We start from the raw sequence: 21534 nt of genomic DNA, 5'->3' as shown, positions 1-21534 counted from the left end.
TTGTGACCATGGCACAAGTATGGCACTTATCATTCATTTCTATTAGGAGCGGTGAGAGGCTGACAAGAACTCCCTGAAGGTAGCTAGAAACCGAGATATAGGAACTGCTGGTTTGAGAGAATAAAATTTGGGGTAAAGGCACATGTGCCATTTATTTTGCCATTGGAGAACCTGCTTTAAGCATGGAACATGGGGATAATGTAGCCATTAAATTAAATGTAAGTCATTTTAGGTACACAGACAGCCCCATTAAACAGTGACTGTCTGTATTCTCTTTGGGCCTAATACAACTTGCCCCAGTGCTCCTCCTCACTTTGTCAAAGGGATCTTGTCATGATTTTTATGGGATACTTTTTTATTTCTAAATTACACTGTTAAAATAGCAGATAATTCACTCTACCATTTAACATTGTATTCTTAAACCAACAAATGTATTTTTTAGCTGTAATATTGGTGTGTAGGCGCCATCTCAGTGCATTGTGCCTGAGTCTGAGCTTTCAGCCAGCGCTACACATTAGAACTGCTTTCAGCTAACCTATTGTTTCTCCTACTCCCATGTAACTGGAGGAGTCCCAAGCCGGACTTGGATTTCTTACTATTGAGTGCTATTCTGATACCTACTGGGAGCTGCTATCTTGCTCCCTTCCCATTGTTCTGCTGATCGGCTGCTGGGAGGGGGGGGATATCACTCCAACTTGCAGCGCAGCAGTAAAGTGTGACTGAAGTTTATCAGAGCACAGGTCACATGGCTGTGGCACCCTGGGAAATGAAAAATATGGCTAGCCCCATGGGACATTTCAAAATGGAATATAACAATGGAATATTACAAAATCTGATTTTAATGCAGGATTCTGCTGGAGAAGCTCTATTGACTGATGTTTTCCTATGAGAGATTGCTTTTTAAGGGTGAAGACACACAAAGCTACTTAGTAGCAGCTACTTGTCAAGGCTACTAAATGCCAGAAAATCCCCTGCCATAGACAATACTGAGAATTGCCTCTACTAAAACACACGTAGAGTCAATTATCAGTAAATGATCAGTCTATTTTCCTGTCCATGACAAGTAGCTGCTACTAGTAGCTCCATGTGTCTTCTCCCAACTAAACCTAAAGTACTTTTTTTTTTTTTTATTATTATTATTATTATCCCTTTATTATTAAATGTTGATAGGTCCAATTGGCAGCCTTTTAAGGAGGTGACAGAGACAGTTGCTTGAGAAGCAACTTTGGGTGACTTCCGGAAATCGCAGCAACACGTATGCTATCCCACCGGCGATTTACATTCTAGCTGGTGGGATGGCATTGTGAGGAGATTAGTTGCCCGCGGCAACAAAGATTTATCGTGCGGCGACTAATCTCCCCGTCTGTCACCTATTTTAGTGGATTACAGGTCCCATGAGAGCTTTTTTTTCTGGGTGCAGTAGCTTTCTGCTCCCACTGCTGTAGCTCAAAACCTGCTGGACAATAGGGCAAAGATGCTATAGAAATCCTATCGGGTTTTAAGCTGGCTACAGATGCCCAGATCTGGTCAGGGAGTGTGTTTATACTTCCCGATTCAGCTGGATATGCATGGCCAGTCAAGGAGCCGCCCAGACAGATAATCCCAAGATCCTGGTGGACCCTTGTGCTTTGCAGAAAATCTTTACTTGCTGATTGGCCTCAGTGACTGGAACAATATCATACACAGCCTACAGGCCAGTCGGTCAGACTACCACACAGGTTGCTCCTATTAATTTTGGCTAGACTAAATTTTATCTGCTGCCGTCTTGATGTGGCTTCAGCAGACAAAGCATCTCTCTCTCCCTTCCATTCATAAAAGTTGGTTTAGGCTATCATCCAAACATACAGATCGGTGTTATTAAGCCTTTCAAGTGAATGCAAAAGCAGACAGTTACCAATTGTTCAGCGGTCTGATGGATTGGATACCATCAGGCCCTTCTGTGGCTTCCTTAAAGGTGAAATCACTTATATCCAAAATATATTCTGCTTATTGATAAAGATGTTTTATTACTATTAAGATAATTTCTTAATTAAAATAGGCAACACAAACCTAATGCATTTAAAGATGGCCAAAATAAGCTATTGATTTGGCCATTTCAGACTTAATTGACAAGTTATTGGATGATGTATGGGGCCATACAGTATATCCGCTTAGAAATGCAGTCTGCTTCCAATGGGACATTACCTAATAAGCAGATCTTTGTGTGTGCCCATCTTATACCTCACCCATCTGTTAGATATACTCTAAATCACTGCTATCACATAATATATCAGAGCATTCCCTGGATCTGTTTAGCCTTTTTCCCGACCTACATTTCAGCTTGTTTGGGGCCACTAGGTTTTGTAACCACAGCAGCTAAAGTGCAACCCACCCACAGGCCCCCAAAATGATAAGAAAATAGAAATCGGTTTCCGCGCCTTACACTATAAGATCCACTTGGTTGGTGAAGTCACTAAATGAGCAGATCTTTTCCCAATATACCCACCTAAGATGGGACAGTATCGGGCTAATCTGCTTGTTTGGCCCTAGGGCCAATTGATCGAATTGCAACTATGGCAATACGAGCCTCAGAGCAAGGACTGTATAAACAAGCTAATGGGGTCCTGCTTGATTGACATCTGCCTGATTTTCGGCCAGATAGAGCCGTTAGAGGGCCCCATACAAGGCCAGATAAGTTGGCATGCTTGGCCTTTAGTGTTGGGTCACTATAACCCCTTGTCATTTCTTAGCTTCCTTCGAGCAAGTAAGGAGAGTACAGGCAGGAGCAGTAGCGAGTGACAAAATGCACTAGCAGCACATTGACTCAATGCAGCAAACTCCCTTACCCTACTGGCAACTGACCAACAGTATCACTGGGCTGCGTGCTTGGCTCCTAAATTAAAGACATAGGATTTTGGTTCTGATTTGCCGCAGTTATTCCCCTTCCCTTGGTTATAGTATGAACTAATTCTAAGGCAGGGACACTTTATTGTAGGTTTGCATATCACTTATGGTTTAAAGCTTTTCTTTCTATTTGAAAATAGTGTTAAAAAAAAAAGCATAAGAGTTTATATTTGGTGCATTGCTACAGTCTCCACATTTTGCCATTTCCCATATGTGCAGAGGAATTAGCCTGAATGTACTTCTGCTTCCAGCTTTATTAATAGGTACCATTTAATAAAGGAGGCTGTGTGCTGTGGGACTCCATACGCCACACTTATTAGTGCTATATTATTATCACTGCCATGGCTTTCCAATGTGTAACATTCTACCACTATCTTGTGAACCTTCCTGCGCAAAAGTGATGGTTTCTAGATGCACAGAAGGACAGGAAATACACAAATATAGTATCTCTGTGGCTCTTCGTTGGTTACTAAGTTAAAGCATTCTGCTGTGAGCAAGTAGCTAGATGGGCGAGCTGGAGACCCTGCCAGAGGTGACTCCTTGTTGGCCATTTGGACCTGCATGTTGATACCCTTATTGTTTGTTTTGTAATAAAGCAGCTCAACCATGGAACAGGCTATGACAGGCTGGTATTTTCAGTGCCTCCTTTTAGAAGCCTAAGCTCCCACCATGCATCTGTCAATCAAGGGGTGCTAGCCACTGAAGCTCAACAACATTTACATGATCCATAAGGCAAATAAAAATATACCAAATATAATGTTAATTTTTGGTTTTATAATTAATGCCTGAATAAATGTTAAAATGGGCTCAACCTTTCACTCACTAAATTTAATCTTCTGTGGGAGGGAATGTGCCGGTTTGGTTGCTGTTCTGCCTGACACACAATAAATGGGAAGGCAAGTGCAGACTAATCTAAGCCTCTTACTGAATAAAAACATAGCATTCCTTTACAGTAAATGTCTCTTTGGCACCAGTGAACCATCCTTCCCTCCAAACGGTTTCATTCAGTTCCCTGTGCCAACCACTCCTCGTGTGCTTCTTATTCTCACTTTGCTTCTAGTGTTACTGATATTAGATTTGTATCTATTGCAAAAAAAGAAAGAAAATTCCATTGGATTAAAGCTAGTCTGTGCAAGTTGACCCATTTCCATATTATTTCCTTTTTTCCAGGTCTGGCCAATATCCTGCTCACTGGGTGCTACCCTTGGGTATGTGGCTGGTCTTCTCATAGCACCTCTGTGGATCTACTGTAACCGGAAGCGGCTCACCTACAAAAGCAGATAGCAAGAACTGTAAAGAACTGAATAGATACTACTCAAAAGACTGTAGAAATCTGAGCCATGGTTCCAATTCCTCGCGTTTACCCGGTGTTACTGGGTGGCACAGTTCCTGCTTGAATCAATATAAACCCTGAGAAATTGTACATTTTCTTCAACAGAGGACTGGCCAGTGTTCTTCTCCACTTTGGAACCCATTGTGTTTGAAAAGTAGGTCAATAAAAATCCTTTTGCCATGGTGTTACAGGCGTATTGTGCAACAGACCATTTACCATGTGCTCTCAAAGTTGACTAGGTCAAGTAGGATTTTTTTTTTTCACGTGATCAGACAGCAGTTAATACATCTTGATCCCAGCCTCTTCTTCATGGCTGTCTTCTTTGGGGTCAGAATAGCAATAATGGACTCGTCAAAAACCGTTTTTAGTCCTTTTTGTGTCAACGCAGAACACTCAACATAACAGCAAGCCCCGATCTGTTTGGGAGGAAGGGGGAGAAGATAGTTCAATATCATAGTTTTGCAAGAATTCCTAAGGTTTTATGATCTGTGTCTGAGCACAGGTGCACCAACACAATGGATTTCACACTTCTTGGTCACCCTTTTCTGGCCCAGCCTATGGTGGTATAGATGCTCTATGCCTGTCGACCAGGTAGCCCAATGTAGATGTCCTCTGTGCTATCAGCTCCTTACTAATCTCAAACTTTCCCTCTGGAGATTGTTCCTTTCTTTGCTACAACTGTGTGTGCTTGGATGAGATGGTTACATAATTACAGCTAACCAATCATATGTTGCATAGAAGAACCCCTTGAGGAACTTAAATATTGGAAGCTGCTGATGGAACTACAGAGAAAAACCTTACTAGAAACAATTCCTACCTCATTGAGGCAGCCCCAAGGGCAGTTTGTGTGGGTCAGGGTACTGCAGAATGGGAATATCAGTAGGTATGGGAAGCACAATTGACTTCAATGTTACTTAGGATAGTGGCCCCTGCTAACTGTCTCCATCACCACTTATTCCTACCACCATTTGGATACTCGTGCAAACTTAATTTGCACCAGTGCATTACCCATAGCGACCAGTTAGTCCTCTGCTTTTGTTTTATTGTTGACTAATTGGTTTAAAATGGTGCATTTAAGCATATATATTAGTCACTGAGGCCACTGATTTTAACCAGTGGAATTCAGTCAGATCACTGATGTAGCAGAGAAAGCAGGTAAAAACCCAAATATATACCCAGATGGGAATGGAACCCTTGTCTTTGCACGTCTGTGCCCCACATAAGCATTGTTTGAAAGACTGGTAGTTGCTGTGTTGTCTGTGCTGTATTTAGAGGGAATGCCAATTTGCCCTTATCATTCTGCAGTGAATGCTGTGCTGCTGAAATGGAAAACCAATTGTGTGTAGATGATTTGAAGAGGAAAATGGCTCTGGATAGGGCAAAGCGATGTTTGTGACTGCAGAAAGGAATTACTATAAAAGGTAAATTGTCTGGAAAAGCCTGCAAGGGAGACTTTGTCCTTGAAATAAGAACAGCTCTTGTGTTCAGCCGACAACCAAAAGAGAACAACTTATAACAAGAAGCAGTTCTACATACAGTGTAAAATTCATCAGTTATACGTTAACATAAGGTAAGAGTAATCCTTTAAGTCCCCAGTCAGCACAAGAAGAAATGTAGTATAATTCTGGTAAAATATGGGCTAGTTGGAAAGAACTGAGGCCCCAGTGTACTGCAGGTTGCCTAATGAACACATACAGAGCTTCTTAAACGTTTCTATATTTTTATATGAATGTGACCTAAAACATCTTTATCTAAGTCCTGAAGTAGATGAAGAAAACCTAGTTAAACAAATGAAACATAAATTGTTATATTTGGTCATGTATTTATTGAAAAAAAATGATCCAATAACATATCTGCATGTGGCTAAAGTAAGTGAATCCTTAGGATTATTATATAATTTGAACGTGAAATCAGAGTCTGGTGTTTTCAGTCAATGGAATGAAAATCAGGTGTGAGTGAGAGTCCTTGCTTTATTTAAAGATCCAGCAAAGCCTGATCATACATACAATGCATTTGTGGATATGTATCATGGCTCGAACAAAGGAGGTGACTGAGGACCTCAGAAAAAAAAGTTGTTGATGCCCATAAAGCTGAAGAAGGTTACAAGACACTCTCTAAAGAGTTTGGACTCCACCAATCAACAGTCAGGCAGATTTTGTACAAATGGAGGAGATTCATGAGTCCACCATCAGGAGAACACAGAACAGCCATGGTGTGTATGGCAGGAGAAAGCCACTGCTCTTCGCCAAAAATATTTCTGAGCATCTACAGTTTGCTAAAGATCATGTGGACAAACCAGGAGGAGACTGGTAGTATGTTTTGTGGATGGATGAAGCCAAAATAGAACTTTTTGGATTAAATGAGGAGCGTTACATTTGGAGAAAGAAAAACACTGCATTCCAGCATAAGAACCTTATCCCATCTGGGAAACATGGCGGTGGGAGTGTTCTGGTTTGGGTCTGTTTTGCTGCATCTGGGCCTGGATGGCTTGTCATCATTGATGGAACAATGGATTCTGCACTATACCAGAGAATGTCAATGTCAAACCATCTGTCTATGAACTGAATCTCGAGACACTGGGTCATACAGCAAGGCAACAATCCTAAACACACAAGTCATTCTACCTAAGAATGGTTAAAGAGTTCTGAAATGGCCAAGTCAAAGTCCTGACCTTAATCCAATTGAAATGTTGTGGAAAGACCAAATGAGAGCGGTTCATGTGAGGAAACCCCCCCCAACATCCAAGAGCTGAAGCTGTTCTGTATGGAGGATTGGGCTACAATTCCTTCGAGTCAATGTGCAGGACTGATCAACAGTTACCCAAACGTTTAATTGCAGTTATTGCTGCACAAGGGGGTCACACCAAATACTGAGAGCCCCATTCACTTTTTTTTTGCCATACACAGATGTTATTGGATCAATAAATACACAACCAAATGTAATAGTTTTTGTTTCATTTGTTCGCCTGGGTTTTTAGGCCTATAGAGGACAGTCAGATTGCCCATTGTGAGGGATCACGACAGAACCTGATTATGCTAAACGATCTGTGTGGGGCCATATACGGATCAAATGGTTTGTTAATATAGGTTGCAGATAACTGCATGGAAGTGCTTGGTTTGTGGCCCTTAACGGTAGTTTTACACCAACTAGGCAAACTCAACTCACTAATTGTAAAGCAGTGCTCATTTCTGGGACTTGTTAGTTTTTGAAATATTTGCCTTCCTCTTCTGCCTCTTTCTAGCTTTCAAATGGGAGTCACTGACCTCAGCAGCCAAAAAGCTATTGCTGTATGGGGGTGAAAAACCATGAAAAATGAATACCAGTTGCATTTTGTCTTAGAATATTAATGTCTGCATCATGCTAAAAGTTAATTTATAGGTGAACTACCCCTTTAAAGAGACAGTGGGGGTAAGAGCTCAGTGAGAATACATCCAATGAAAAGAAAGGGAAGAATAGAAGGAGGAAAGCTATTAGAGGAGCTGCAATGGGAGCTTGTACCTCTTTTGCCAATTTGTGCCCTTGCTCGACAGTGATGGGCTTTTCCTTCACATCGTTCAGCTTTGCTAGGGTTTTTGGGTCGTCTCTTAGGTCGATCTGCAAATCATATAAAAGTTACACAGATGCAGGTTTGTTATTCAACTGCTTACGCCATTTGGCGAGATGAGCGCAAGTGATTTCAAACCATTAATGTAGCAACATGGGTGCCCATTTACCCAAGCATTCTATATGCTTCTATGCTCACAACTGCACCAAGGTGTATAATCTGATAAATGACGAGGGGGCTCTTCTAGTTTGTTATAGAATCTCTCAGTTGGACAAATAGCAGGTCTGTGTTGATTTCTCTGGGATAGTTCCCTGCCCAGCGACCTTTCTCCCATTTTTTTGGCAACTACCAAAAATGTATCCCTTTTATTGGAATGCATTGAAATATTTCCAGCTAGATTATACCTGTAGCTTAGGTAGCCAGCGGGAAACGGGGGTGTATAACATTTATAACCAAAATGTACTGGTTTTAAAATATACTCAAATTGTATAAAAGCCCAGAGGCAAATGTGGGATCCTGATGGTTTCCCATCTAAATTCTGTACTGTGTAACATTATTGATGTATAGTGGCTTCAATGGGTACCAGAACTACCTTACACCTCTGGGCATCCTCGATCCTATTCCAGCCTGAGCCCCATTGGCAAGAGGTTTTATGTTCTCACTGTGTCTGCGTGGGTTTCTTCCTGGTTTTATTACCTGTCCCCATGCACCAAACACATACAGCAAGTTACAGGCTCCTGACAAAAACAGACCCTAGTGCATGCAACTGATAGGGACCTTAGATTCAGGGTGGGACTGGGCCACCGGGGCACTGGGAGAAAACCTGGTGGGCCCAGACCTGATCCCGACAGGGCGCTCCCCCGATCTCCCTCCCACAACATGCTGAAGGTAAGTTTCACTTCCGAATGATCGGGGAGAGGGGTGGGGTGAAGGCCGCTGTGGGGGCCCATTGAGGGGCGCAAGAGCCCCTGAAGCAGTAGCCCAGTGGGGCAGGGACTGAAGTGCTCACACAGCCACTATTGTAGGTACCTACCTGTGTCCCTACTAATAAAAAGGGCACATTTGGGGCATATTCCTTCAGCTCCGGTACCCATTCCTCCTTCACATTTTGAAATGAAGCCGGGTTCACCACAGAGAAACAGATGAGGAAAACATCGGTCATGGGATAAGACAATGGCCTCAAGCGATCATAATCTTCCTAAAGGGGGGGGAGGAAGAATCATTAATGGGAGCTTACATTATCATATAAACAGGGTTTCAGAAACAGATCCAGGAGATGACTTTGTGCTTTATCACTGAATCAGCTGTAAAATTAAAAATATATGAAAAGTACTGCATGCAACGGCTGTGTGGCTCCCAGTAATTTCCTGTGTCAGAGATCTCCGGAGATACCGCTCTATCATAATATTTGCTTCTCATTGCTGGGAGACTCGCACTTCACTTATTCTTGCTCCGTCTTTGCCGGAATAGGCGCTTAATGTTTATTTTATGTATTAAAATTCACTTTTGTGCTGGTCACATACAGTGTAAAGGAACAATATTTCAGGGCTGCCCCTCCCACTGTCTGGTGGTATTGAATGTGTCACATTTGGGGGCAGTGAGCATGAATTGCCCCGTGGAGGGGGGGGGGGGTTATTGGCCCACAGAATTTAGCTCTCCAAGGAAGGATATACTATTAAATAGATACTAACGTGCTTTGCTAAGGGTAATAAAGTATCAGGAAAGTGTGCTGGATGTGTTGTTACCCAGAGCTACCAATGGCGCCAGCATTTACTGGTCTGAGACAAATGGATGATTCGTTGCTATGGGATACTAGACCTCGAACAGTTATTATTGCATTGCTCCATATTATTTTCCAGATATACCAAGGTAGTGTGGCATATACATTTAGAAGTCGCCTGAAGGCCCAATTCGTAGGGCAGTTTGGGTCATGAATCAACCTGGCTTTTTATCCTCACCTAAAGATAACACCAGAGGCTGATTGGACTAACTGATTGTTCTGTGACAGTTCTTTTGAAAATCCTGCATAAAAGTTGTGCTTGCGTGGCGTACATTGCATTAAGCTTAAGTGGGACAGTGAGCTGGAGTAAATGCCCTCTCTCCCCTACCCTAAAAATGGCCCTATTACCATATCTGTAAAGGGTTTATGACCTTATTTTTGCAACTTTAAGGCCTATGACCTCATAAAATGAAATGTTTGATATTTTAGAGTTTAATTAGTAACTGAAACTAATAGAAAAGCCCTGTAGGCCTTAAACCTGAGTACATATACACAGCCAGGTCTCAGAGTCTTGCCTTGGTACTGAAGAAGGGACACACAGAGGCACAACAGCAAAGGCTTTGGCTTACTAACACTTATTTAGAATCACATTAAAGATTAAGTCTGTAATTAACTAAATCGTTTTCTAGGAAGTTTAGAATTGTATAAGGAAAAACATTACATTCCTAATGTGTCAATTCGCTGGGTGGTTAATTACTGGGTGTGAGCAGCTTTAGAGGTTGCAGATGTGTCCCCATGGGGATAGGGGGCTACTGGGGCATCTTTGGGGCACGGATCTTCCCTGCTAAAGGGCTGTGGGTGCCTTGCCTGGTACATAGCAATTCTAGGCTAATTCTTTGCTGAGCTTTAAAGGGAAAATATACCCGCTATGGAAAGCAGAGGAAGTTCAAGTCCCAGAATCCAATGTACAATGGACCAAGGTGAGGGAGGGGGCAGCATTACACTGCTAGCCTAAGGTTTCAGCAAACACACTGATAGTGCTTATGCATCTTTTAACCATAAATCCAACTGAATGAGATCATTCTAAAAGAATGGGGGGGGGGGGGCATATTCTCCTTGTAACCAATCCCACAAGAAAAATGTGGCCCTGGCTTTCAACTTCACCCAAGGTTCCCTCTAGCTCCCACACTGTCCCTATGAAGTTCCCACTAAGTTCAACTCACATGGGGGTCACTTGTGCTGGGCTCTCCAACCTTCACCCCATGGATGTACCCCCCCAGTTAAAGAGTAAGAAGCAGTGACAAGCTGGCAGCTCATCCTTGATCTTTCAGTCAGTGACCATCTGCCGCACCCGTGGTCTCAAGCAGAAATCCTAATCTAACTGCTCTCTCGCCCCCCCAGCGACAGGCTCTATGGCAGCCAAAAATAAACGCTGGGCAGGAATCCAATATTTGGCCGTGAAAGGACAACTGGATCTCTTGCTGAAAGTGCAAGACCTGTATTGTGTGTAATTAGCTTGATATCCTACCTCCTATATTAAGGTTATTTCAGTACGAGCTGCAGACTATACCCAGCCAGGCTGCCTGACGTAGGCTCTTCTTCTGTCCTATTCATGGAAGGAGAAATTGGACTTTTTTTTGGTCCCTAATTATTTGACTTTAACACTCTGCATCTCCACTAGGAACAAAAATGGAGTGAAAAAACTACTGGAGACGTTTCTAATTGATTTATTAACAGAAATGCAGAACAGCAACAATCTTCCTATTGGATATCACGGTTTATGCCACCTCCAAGCAGGCAAAGTAAAGGCATAAAGAAAATAAAGATAAAATAGAGAGTCTGGGTGGGGATAGTGCTTGAGGGGGTGGATGCAATTTAATGGGGGCAATAATATGGGGTGTATTTAGAAGGAGCTAAACAGGGTAAACAGGAGTAGAGTCAAGGTGGCCATACACGTTACAATTACGATCTTTCCCGCGACCATTGGTAGGTCACCTTCAAAGGCGTCCAATCAAAATATTCAGTCCTGCCTGACCAATAAGATGATCAATATCCAAGGCTGTTGCCAATACAGGTTGCCTCGTCTCCCACCATACACTCACCAATTATCTATCTCCAATGACTAGGAATAAATGTTCCACACAGTATCCAGGGGGGCACTTGTTGGGCTTCTTTCTCACATACTAACACATGGGCGCACACTAACACCTGGCACAGTATTGCTGTTAATGTCCTGCTTCCTATAAGGCAGGCAAGATGATGCACAGAAACATGGCAGGCCTGCTTTGTTCATCTAAAACACTGCAGCCAGAAAATGACACACACTCGCTAACTGTCGGCTTACAGAAACAATACAATGCGATGACTTCACCAGAAATGCTGATCAGTACCAGCACTGACTGTCATGTACAAGTGTTCTGTGCAGAAGCCTGCTGGTGCCTGCTACGGGCCGAGGACTCCCTGCTAACAAAGGATAAAGAAGCAGGAAAGCGGCAGATATAACTGCTCGGGAATCAGTAGGGATTCCCCAAAAAATGCACCGTGTAACCTGTAGGAGCTCGCACATCTCTGTGGTTGGGGGATAAGATAAAGCCTGGGGTCTCTCTCTGCTCAGGAGAGACTGGAATTTTTGCCAGGAATGCCCAGCTAAACATTAAATACATATTTTAGGGAATCATCTATTTACAACATGGCCAGCAAAGAGCAAGGGGAGTGGTCGATAGTTACAGTGTCAGACTGGGGTATCCGGGGCCCACCAGAGCTTCCACCTTGGGGTCCTCACTGGGAGGGCCGGGGGCAGAATAACAGGGAATTTTTATGGCCCTAGTCTGCTTAAGATCATTATTTTATAGTACTTTGACCCCCAAACATGTACACTGAATAAAATGTATATAGCAGGATAGGAGGCAGGCATATAAGGGCAGCACTGTGCCCATATAAATGTATTATTAAGCAGAGAGGTGCCAGCAGTGCCGAGTGTTACTATTGCTTCACACTTCTATCAGTGACGGTGCATAATTCCATGTGCATGGGGAATGTAAGGGAGAGAGGCAAAATAGCGCACAAAGCTTGAAGAGCTCACACAGTCTGTGTTTCTGATTAGAACCGCGGCTTTTGGGCTGCAAAGTTTAAACACTGGCGTTGCTATGGCAACAATGACAAAATAAGTAATCGGATCAGATGTATTTCCATAGACAAAGGGAGATGCATGTTTACAAAGGGGGACCAGCATTCGTGGAAAACATTTTTTTTATTGGATCCCAATTCTACTTGACACCACCACCCTGGAGGCCTGGGCAGACCACTGACTAACAACCAGGACCCCCTGAGAGACAGCTCTGGTAACTAAGTAGCATTGAGCTCCATGATTTCTACTGGCAACCATGGGGCCAGTGTTTCAAACATTCTGGCCACCTGTAGGCCCTCATTTCTGGTACAGCATATGCCACTATGGTTTACCCTGGGGCCCTTTGTGCGAGAAGACATGTATATAAAAGTATAAAAAAAACGGTGGTTTATATTGTGATTTAAGTTGCTAGGTATATTCAGTATATCCTTTGGCAATGTTCAAGTAGAAGCCCTCCAGTTCAGCAAAGGACTTCAGGTTGGACATTCCCAATTCTTCTCCATCTCCAGTGCCGCCAGTATGTACTATAGGTGCCCATATCCATTGCACGTAAACAGAGCCCAGTGCTTCTTTCCCCATCAGACATGTACATGTGTCCTCCCAATGCACTTGTCCCTTCCCATACGCTGATATAGCACAGAACCACCACACCCCGTTTCCTATGCACCAAGCCCCAGGAACATATAGCTGTGGGTATATAACATCCCGTCTGCTCTTTGTCTGTGCAAGTTAATTGAGCCGAATTGGAAGGGCTAATCTGATCTGCCCTTATAACACTGACGTGCCTGTTGCCTGGGCTTCCGGGAACTGCATTCTGTAATACACGGCAGCAGCATTTTATTAGCAACTGGCTGAATCACTACCAACATGCACAGATCTATAGTGACATGGAAATGTAGCTTTCGGCCATAATTACTGATTCACAGGCTGGGTTTGGTGTTTACTTGTCTTATTTTTATTACTTGTCTGTAATTAAAGGGGGGATCATCTACCATCATAATTGCGTATAAATATATTGCTATGCCTTGATTTTGTACCGTTCATGAGTGATAATTGCCTTCTGGTGAAACATTCAAATCAATGGAGGGGCAACTTTGATTGTTTGGAGCCATTGCCCTTAGAGCAGGGTCTCCAACCTTTCTTAAGGTGGCCATACAAGGGTTGGTTGTAACTGCCGATATCGGTCCCTTGCACCGATTCTGCAGCTTATTGGCCCGTGTAGGGGCAGGAACGAGGGGCCTGGCCGACTGATATCTGGCCTGAAATTGGCCAGATATCGATTAGGCAGGTTAAAAGATTTAGTCGGATCGGGGACCGCATTGGCTCGTTGATGCAGTCCCTGAACCAACTGCCCCATTGCCCCAGGGCCAAATGATCAAATTAGCCTACATGTTCCCCAATATCGCCCACCCATAGGTGGGGATATCGGGTGAAGATCCGCTCCCTTGGCGACTTTGCCAGGCGAGCGAATCTTCACGTGTGTGGGCACCTTTACTCTTGAGCCACAGTCAAATGTAAAAAAGACTTGGAGAGCAACACAAGCACCATAAAAGTTCATGGAGGTGCCAAATAAGGGCTGTGATTGGCTATTAGGCAGCCTCTATGCACCCTATCAGCTTACACGGGCTTTATTTGGTAGGGAATCTTGTTTTTATTCAACCAAAACTTGCCCCCAAGTCAGGAATTCAAAAATAACTCCCTGGTTTGGGGGCACTGAGAGCAACACCCAAGGGGTTGGGGAGCAACATGTTGCCCCGGAGCCACTGGTTGGGGATCACTGCCTTACAGCAATGACCAAAGAATAATTCTCATGTAGCTAAGGCTGCCGAACTTATTCTAGAGACAGAGCAAAGTTACCCAGGGAAATACATTCCCTCTGACTAATAACTGGCATAGACACTTGTCTGCAACAATATGGCACTCAGGGCCTGGTTTCCACAGAGACAGAATCTGCCACATTTCACTTTATGTCAGAAATCAGATGGTTTGTGTCAAATTCCTATCTGTTTGTTTACCTGATGGGAAAAGACAATTCTAGCCAGTATGTTATATTATAGCGCTACAGTTGTAGCAATATGTAGGTGCTGTTTAACCCTATACTGTTATATAAATGCATATTTAATGTAGAAAAAGCCACTGAATTACTTTCACATCCTGCAGTTTATAAAGTGCATAATGAATGTTGGGATCAATATAACTGTCACCCCATGAGCTGCCTCATATAAACGTGTATGGCCATGCCATAAGGCTATAGATCCCTATACTGCCATGTCCCATACATCCCATGGTGGCAACACTAGAGATAAACTGTGTAACAGCTACGAACCCAGGGAGCAGGGTCGGGGTGCCAAGTGCCATTATTAGCAGATATATATAAGAGACCGGTTACTCACCTGTCCAGCAGTGTCGTATAGGCCCAGAAGGTACTGCCTGCCGCCGACTGTAACGCTGACTGGGAGGAGAAGACAGGAGCACATCAGGCTATACATACAGCACATCATCCAGTACAACTACATTACAGGTATGAGATCAGTAATCTGGAAACCAGTTATCCGGAAAGCTCCAAACTGTGGGAAGGCCATCTCCCATAGACTTTATTTTAATCAAATAATTCCGATTTTTAAGTTCAATTTACTTTTAATAATAAAACAGTACCTTGTACTTGATCCCAGCTAAGGTATAATTACCCCTTATTGGGGCAGAACAGCCCTATTGGGTTTATTTCATGGTTAAATGATTCCCTTTTCTCTGTAATAATAAAACAGTACCTGTACTTGATCCCAACTAAGATATAATTACCCCTTATTGGGGCAGAACAGTCCTATTGGGTTTATTTCATGGTTAAATGATTCCCTTTTCTCTGTAATAATAAAACAGTACCTTGTACTTGATCCCAACTAAGGTATAATTACCCCTTATTGGGGGCAGAACAGCCCTATTGGGTTTATTTAATGGTTAAATGATTCCATTTTCTCTGTAATAATAAAACAGTACCTGTACTTGATCCCAACTAACATATAATTACCCCTTATTGGGGGCAGAACAGCCCTATTGGGTTTATTTCATGGTTAAATGATTCCCTTTTCTCTGTAATAATAAAACAGTACCTTGTACTTGATCCCAGCTAAGGTATAATTAAAGGGGAACTTCAGCTTCCAAACCAAAACTTGTTAAAGAGCCCCACACAACACAGAAACCCCCTATCACTCTAATCTGTTCCTTCGAAAAGTATGTATAAATACCATTTGTATATGCTGAAATCCAGCTGCAAAACAGTTCTTCTCTTTCTGCATCATTTGAAATCCTGGCAGGGGAGGAGGGACTAAAACACTGATGTTACAAATTGTAACAACTTCTCCACAGCTTACAGACAGCATGGATGAACTACATAACCCACAATGCATTGCACTGTGATCTTACTTTCCTTATTAACATCACGTGTGCAGGGAATTGTGGGATTAGAAGGATGCAGGCTGAGGACAGGTGACTTCTGTTACATTTTATATTCATTTTATATCCTATTGGGTTTAGTTAATGTTATAATGAGACTTAAGGTATGGAGATCCAAATTATATAAAGACCCCGTATCTGGAAACACCAGGTCCTATACCTGTACTAGCTGCACTCCGCAGTTCTTGACTCCTTCCTGCCCACCCACAAGGGGCTCGCTGCTGGTTTATGGAGCACAATAAGATCAGAGGCCTCAGGCTGAACTTTGGAAACTATTTTAGTCAATGTTGTTCTTTGCATTACAGCTCCCATTAGTCTCACAATGCCTGAGAATGATGGAAGTTGCATTGAGGTTCAGGATAGCTGTAACAGAGCATCAGGGACACATCTAATAAATGCATGTTGCAGGGCTGCACTTGCATTTCCATTTCATGGCCCTGCTAGCTGTAGAATGCTCCCGTGACTGCAGGGGCTGCTTTATCTATAGTTACGCCGGTAGCTGCTAGCATTTACTGATCAGTTTGAAAGGGAGGTTCTAATTGGTTGCTATGGGTTACCACAGCTGGGCAAACTTTGCTCATTGTAATACATTACAATATGTCTGGTTTTCAGACAAGTCTCCTTTATGGTCCAACATTTGTCTACGCTGGCCTTCCTCTTAATATTCACAGTAAATAAATAAATGAAGGTAAAGTGTTCCTTTAAATCCACTACAATCTGCGCCAGAACTTTCCCACCACTCAAAGAAGTTACAGAAGTCAGAAAATACTTATAAAAAAAAACACACCCACCACAGTAAAAGCCACAAAGCCCAACCTAAAGCTAAATTTGTCTTTTGCTAGGAAACACCCATCTGTTTGTAGGGGTTTTTACTTTCATTCTCCTAAAAATGGTTCTCTTAATTATGTTTGACTCTTCTGTATATTCTTCTTCATTCAAATAACTGGGTGCTGCCATTTTGTTCCTAATCTGAGAAAGCATCCATGGCAATAATGGCACCAACGAAACAGCGGCCTCTAGTGGTCAAATCAACATGGAACTTGATATTTGTATAGTTTGTATTGTATTATTTTCCTAAAGTCTAACTGATCTATACAATGAACTTTTAACTTATAAACAGGGTACATTTTACCTTTGGCTGTTGGTGGGCTTGCAGGGATGGCAAGCACATGTTTCCCTGATTTGCCCACTCTAGTGGTAGGTCAAATTGAATTGATCTAGTCTTTGACCCCTTTGACAAGCTAATGGGAGATTAAAACTGGCATATACATGTAAAGACAGATGTCTGTTGCGGGAGGACCCATATACAGGCCAATAAATTGCTGACTTGGTTGGGAGGGACTGAACTGGCAGTTTATAATCTCCTTTGTATGGCCATAATGACCATGAAAGTGGTACTGACCCAAAGGGATTTTCCAGACTTCCTATTTAGATATCAGTTATAGTATAGTTGTAGTTTTGGCCTTATATACAAGGGCAGGGGCCATGGATACAATCAGGAGTAGCTGAGTTACTGTATGGCCAGCTTAGGGCAGATTCAACTCACACAGGTCACTGCTGACTCCTCCTGCCCCCAGGAGCCCTCCTGCTACTAACGGTGCTACAAATAAGGCACCTTCTCCCCAGTGATAAGAGCCAGTCTTCCCTCCCCAGACTCTGCTTCCCCTGCTGGAAATTAGATATGCAGACAGCTTGCACTGTTTGGTCTGGTTAAATAAATAAATAGAAGTTTTATATATCTGTAGGGATTGATTTTGTTCTGTCACTAGGGCACAATGTACCTCTTCCCATAGCTATAGCAAAGGCTGCCTCAGGTCAGCACTGCAGGTGGGCCACACAGAGCAGCAACTCTGCAGAACCATTCCACTGTCCCACGGCTTTATCAGATCTTTTCTGGGAAGAGCTGTAAATGTGGCCATACAGGGTAAGATCTGCTCGCTTCTCCCGATATCCCCATCTACAGGTGGCCCTGGGGCCAAACAACTGAATTAAAATGGCGGGTATAGGCCCCCAATCTGACGGAAAAATCAAGCCTGCCCGATCAAGATCTGGCCGATTTCAGGCCAGATGTTGGTCGGGTAGGCCTGTCGTTCGTGCCCATACACGGGCAGATAAGCTGCCAAATTGGTCTAAAGGACCAATATCAGCAGCTAGAATCTGCCCGTGTATGGCCACCTTAACTGTGGGATTGTGTGTAAAGGCAAAATGAGGTTAGAGGGGGGGCAGTAACTCAGGGATACAGTGTTTAGTAAGCAGGGCCGGATTTCCCAATTGGCCGAACTGAGGCCGCCCCCGGTTGCATGCCCCCCCCCCCCGAGTGCGCATGTGTGCAGAGGGAGGCGGGGTTTGCGCGCTCACGCGAACAGCGGGTGAGGGGTGCGCGCATGCGCTGTAGGCCAAATCATGCATACGGAGCAGTGGGGAGAAGTCCCCAAGGTTTCTGCCGCCCTAGGCCTGGGCCTTTGTGGCCTTTCCACAAATCCGGGCCTGTTAGTAAGGCAAGATGAGGTTAGGGGAGGGGGCAGTAACTCAGGGATACAGTGTTTAGTAAGGCAACATGAGGTTAGGGGAGGGGGCAGTAACTCATGGATACAGTGTTTAGTAAGGCAACATGAGGTTAGGGGAGGGGGCAGTAAGGCAAAATGAGGTTAGGGGAGGGGGCAGTAAGGCAAAATGAGGTTAGGGGAAGGACTGTAACTGTAACTGTAGTAAGGCAAGATGAGATTTGGGGAGGGAACATTACCTGTGGGATAGAGTGTTTAGTAAGTCGAGAAGATGGTATTGGGGAAGGGGCTGTAACTGTAGGGACGGTGTGTAGAGTACAGCAGGTTGGGGTAACTACTCTTTATACTGGCCAGTGGGATAACTATAGGGGCAGCAGTCCCTGGTAAGAACCCACTGTTCCTCCATCTAACCTGCATCTTTGAAGGCAGAATGGGGATTGCAAAGGGGTGCCCCAAAATATTTGTTCAATTGGTCAATTGCCCCAGAACCACCAATAGGGAAACCCACCCTTGCCAATTAACACTTAAAGTGACACATATTCCACACAGATTATTTCTCTTTAACCTAAAGGGCAGTTTGGCCACCACAGTGCACTCTGGGTGTTTAAAACTTCTCCTTTGCATCTTTCATATCTTTCTGTTCTAATGCATGGGAAACATTTGTGTATGATAAATGAAGGGTGACGCCTAAGGAACACAGATATTAGTGTGTAAAAGTGGCCCCTCTCTGGTTTTAGCATGTTTTGATCACCTTCCTTTTTGCTGGAACCAGTCAGATCTCCCGATGTGGCACAGACATTAGGCAAATGTAGCACAGTCCCCGCTGACTGCCCCATGGCTCCCTTTGACTTCTATGGGAAATGCACTGATATGATGAGTCTACAGTGGGAGAATGTGGATAACACAGACCAAGCTACGGTTATAAAATCCCACCCAATTACTGTTTATAAGTAAGAATAACATGATATATTGTATAAAAGTATAAAGGGTAAGCATAAAAAAACTGTTCTGTAATTAAATATCTCTAAGCAAAATCCCCCGCAGGTGTCCAGATGAGCCCCCAGTGCTAAGTATGTGAGGCTGGCAGAGTTTCATGCACTTGTCCAACAGTTGCTTTGCTTACACTGCCCTATTATAGCATATTAATGCCTTCATATCAGAGCAGGGCAATGTACAATGAACCTACCTTCATAATAACCTCCCTAATGAACCACTGACCCTAATGAACCTGGCATCATTACAGGGTAGGCCAGAGCCTGGCATTCCTTATGCCCCTATATAAAACAATGGCCATGGGCAGCTGGCAGTGGCTAAGTGCCTGGCATTAGATGTCTATTGGAGCACTTTTCAGGGAACATGGTGCTGATCATGGGCAGACAATGGTTCTATTGTCCCAGTGGATGTGAGTGGCACTGGCAGGGGACAGTAGTGTCAGCTCCTGATTGCTAGGAAACCAACCACACAGCTCCCTGGCACTGAAACCATGGCAATAAGGAGCTTGCCAGTAATCTCCTTCCTAGAGGCAAACAGGCACCCCCCCCCCCCCAGATGGGGGGCTTTAACTCCACCATAGTGATGTGACTATGCTCCATGTACGTTAGAAAGTCCAACTTACCCGCATAGTGGTCAAACACAGTGGGCACATACTCCTCCGGGAAGGCATCATTGGCATAGCTCATAAGGAGGCAAGTTTTGCCCACTGCCCCATCTCCCACCACCACGCATTTCAGCATGCTATTCCCTGTCCCATTCGCCATGATAACAGGAGGCTCATCTCCCCGGCATGCTGTGGGCGGCAGACTGCTGGGGGGGACTGGGCACCGCAGCGCATCTCCCCTCCTTCTCCCACAGTCAGTGAGTGAGCGACTCGGCCGAGTCCGGGAGGGATACAGCCTGTACAGTCAGCGACTGTCTCCTCCGAGTCTGGAAGTGATAACAAAGTGACTCCTTCAGCAGTGATGCAACTGATCCGACTCCTCCAGCAGCGACACAATGTCACAAAGTAGCGCAGTGATACTATGTAAGCGACCCCTCCGGCAGTGATACTATGTAGGCGACCCCTCCGGCAGTGATACTATGTAGGCGACCCCTCCGGCAGTGATACTATGTAGGCGACCCCTCCGACAGTGATACTATGTAGGCGACCCCTCTGACAGTGATACTATGTAGGCGACCCCTCCGGCAGTGATACTATGTAGGCGACCCCTCCGGCAGTGATACTATGTAGGCGACCCCTCCGACAGTGATACTATGTAGGCGACCCCTCTGACAGTGATACTATGTAGGCGACCCCTCCGACAGTGATACTATGTAGGCGACCCCTCCGGCAGTGATACTATGTAGGCGACCCCTCCGACAGTGATACTATGTAGGCGACCCCTCCGGCAGTGATATTATGTAGGCGACCCCTCCGGCAGTGATACTATGTAGGCGACCCTTCCGGTAGTGATACTATGTAGGCGACCCCTCCGGCAGTGATACTATGTAGGCGACCCCTCCGGCAGTGATACTATGTAGGCGACCCCTCCGGCAGTGATACTATGTAGGCGACCCCTCCGCAGTTATACAATGGAAGAGACCCCTCCAGGAGTAATGCACCGTCTCAAAGTGGCTCCTCCAGCAGTCAGACTACTGAAAAGACCCCCTCCAGCAGCGATTCCACTAAAGAGACCCCCCTAGCAGCGCTACTAAGCAAAAGACCCCTTTCCCAGCGATACAATGTAGAAAGAAACCCTTCCCAGCACTGATACAACGTTCCTTGGAAGTGGAAAGCGGAACCTGGGGTCACAGCACTGCCGGCTGCCAGTCCCGACTCAGCACTCCTGGGGAGCTGCTCATATCTGCAATGACATCTGATTTCCTCTTAAAATGTACAGATTTCAAAACTGTTAAGTTCTTCCCTCCCCCCAACTTCAGAGGGCACATCACTTTCCGGCTGTGCAGTCTCAGCCTAGCTTGGCTGGGGGGGTAGGG

At 44.3% G+C, this 21534-nt stretch overlaps 2 protein-coding genes across 2 annotated transcripts in view; one reads left to right on the top strand and one right to left on the bottom strand.

The window, feature by feature from the left end:
- pigf (phosphatidylinositol glycan anchor biosynthesis class F) overlaps window positions 1-4404 on the top strand; it is a 21249-nt gene extending 16845 nt beyond the window's left edge. Inside the window, 1 exon segment of the mRNA NM_001016071.2 lies at window positions 4054-4404. Within this exon segment, the coding sequence (NP_001016071.1) occupies window positions 4054-4167 (114 nt within the window). The 3' untranslated portion in view covers window positions 4168-4404.
- rhoq (ras homolog family member Q) lies at window positions 1137-21534 on the bottom strand. Its single transcript, XM_031901903.1, has 5 exons — window positions 20177-21534; window positions 15001-15059; window positions 8794-8958; window positions 7715-7810; window positions 1137-4632 (listed from the first exon to the last, which is right to left on the bottom strand). Exons 1-5 carry the CDS (start codon window positions 20316-20318, stop codon window positions 4477-4479), a joined length of 618 nt encoding a protein of 205 aa, XP_031757763.1. The 5' UTR covers window positions 20319-21534; the 3' UTR covers window positions 1137-4476.

The sequence above is a fragment of the Xenopus tropicalis genome, chromosome 5 (assembly GCF_000004195.4).
Source record: "Xenopus tropicalis strain Nigerian chromosome 5, UCB_Xtro_10.0, whole genome shotgun sequence".
NCBI lineage: Eukaryota > Metazoa > Chordata > Amphibia > Anura > Pipidae > Xenopus > Xenopus tropicalis.
This window is presented reverse-complemented; position numbering and strand designations above follow the sequence as displayed.

Coding starts and splice junctions, on each gene's coding strand:
- rhoq (XM_031901903.1), bottom strand. CDS start 20,318: ATGGCGAATGGGACAGGGAATAGCATGCTGAAATGCGTGGTGGTGGGA. Junction 8,959..15,000: donor TATACGACACTGCTGGACAG/GTGAGTAACCGG, acceptor CCCCCCCTTTAG/GAAGATTATGATCGCTTGAG. Junction 4,633..7,714: donor GGCACAAATTGGCAAAAGAG/GTACAAGCTCCC, acceptor CCTCCCAAACAG/ATCGGGGCTTGCTGTTATGT.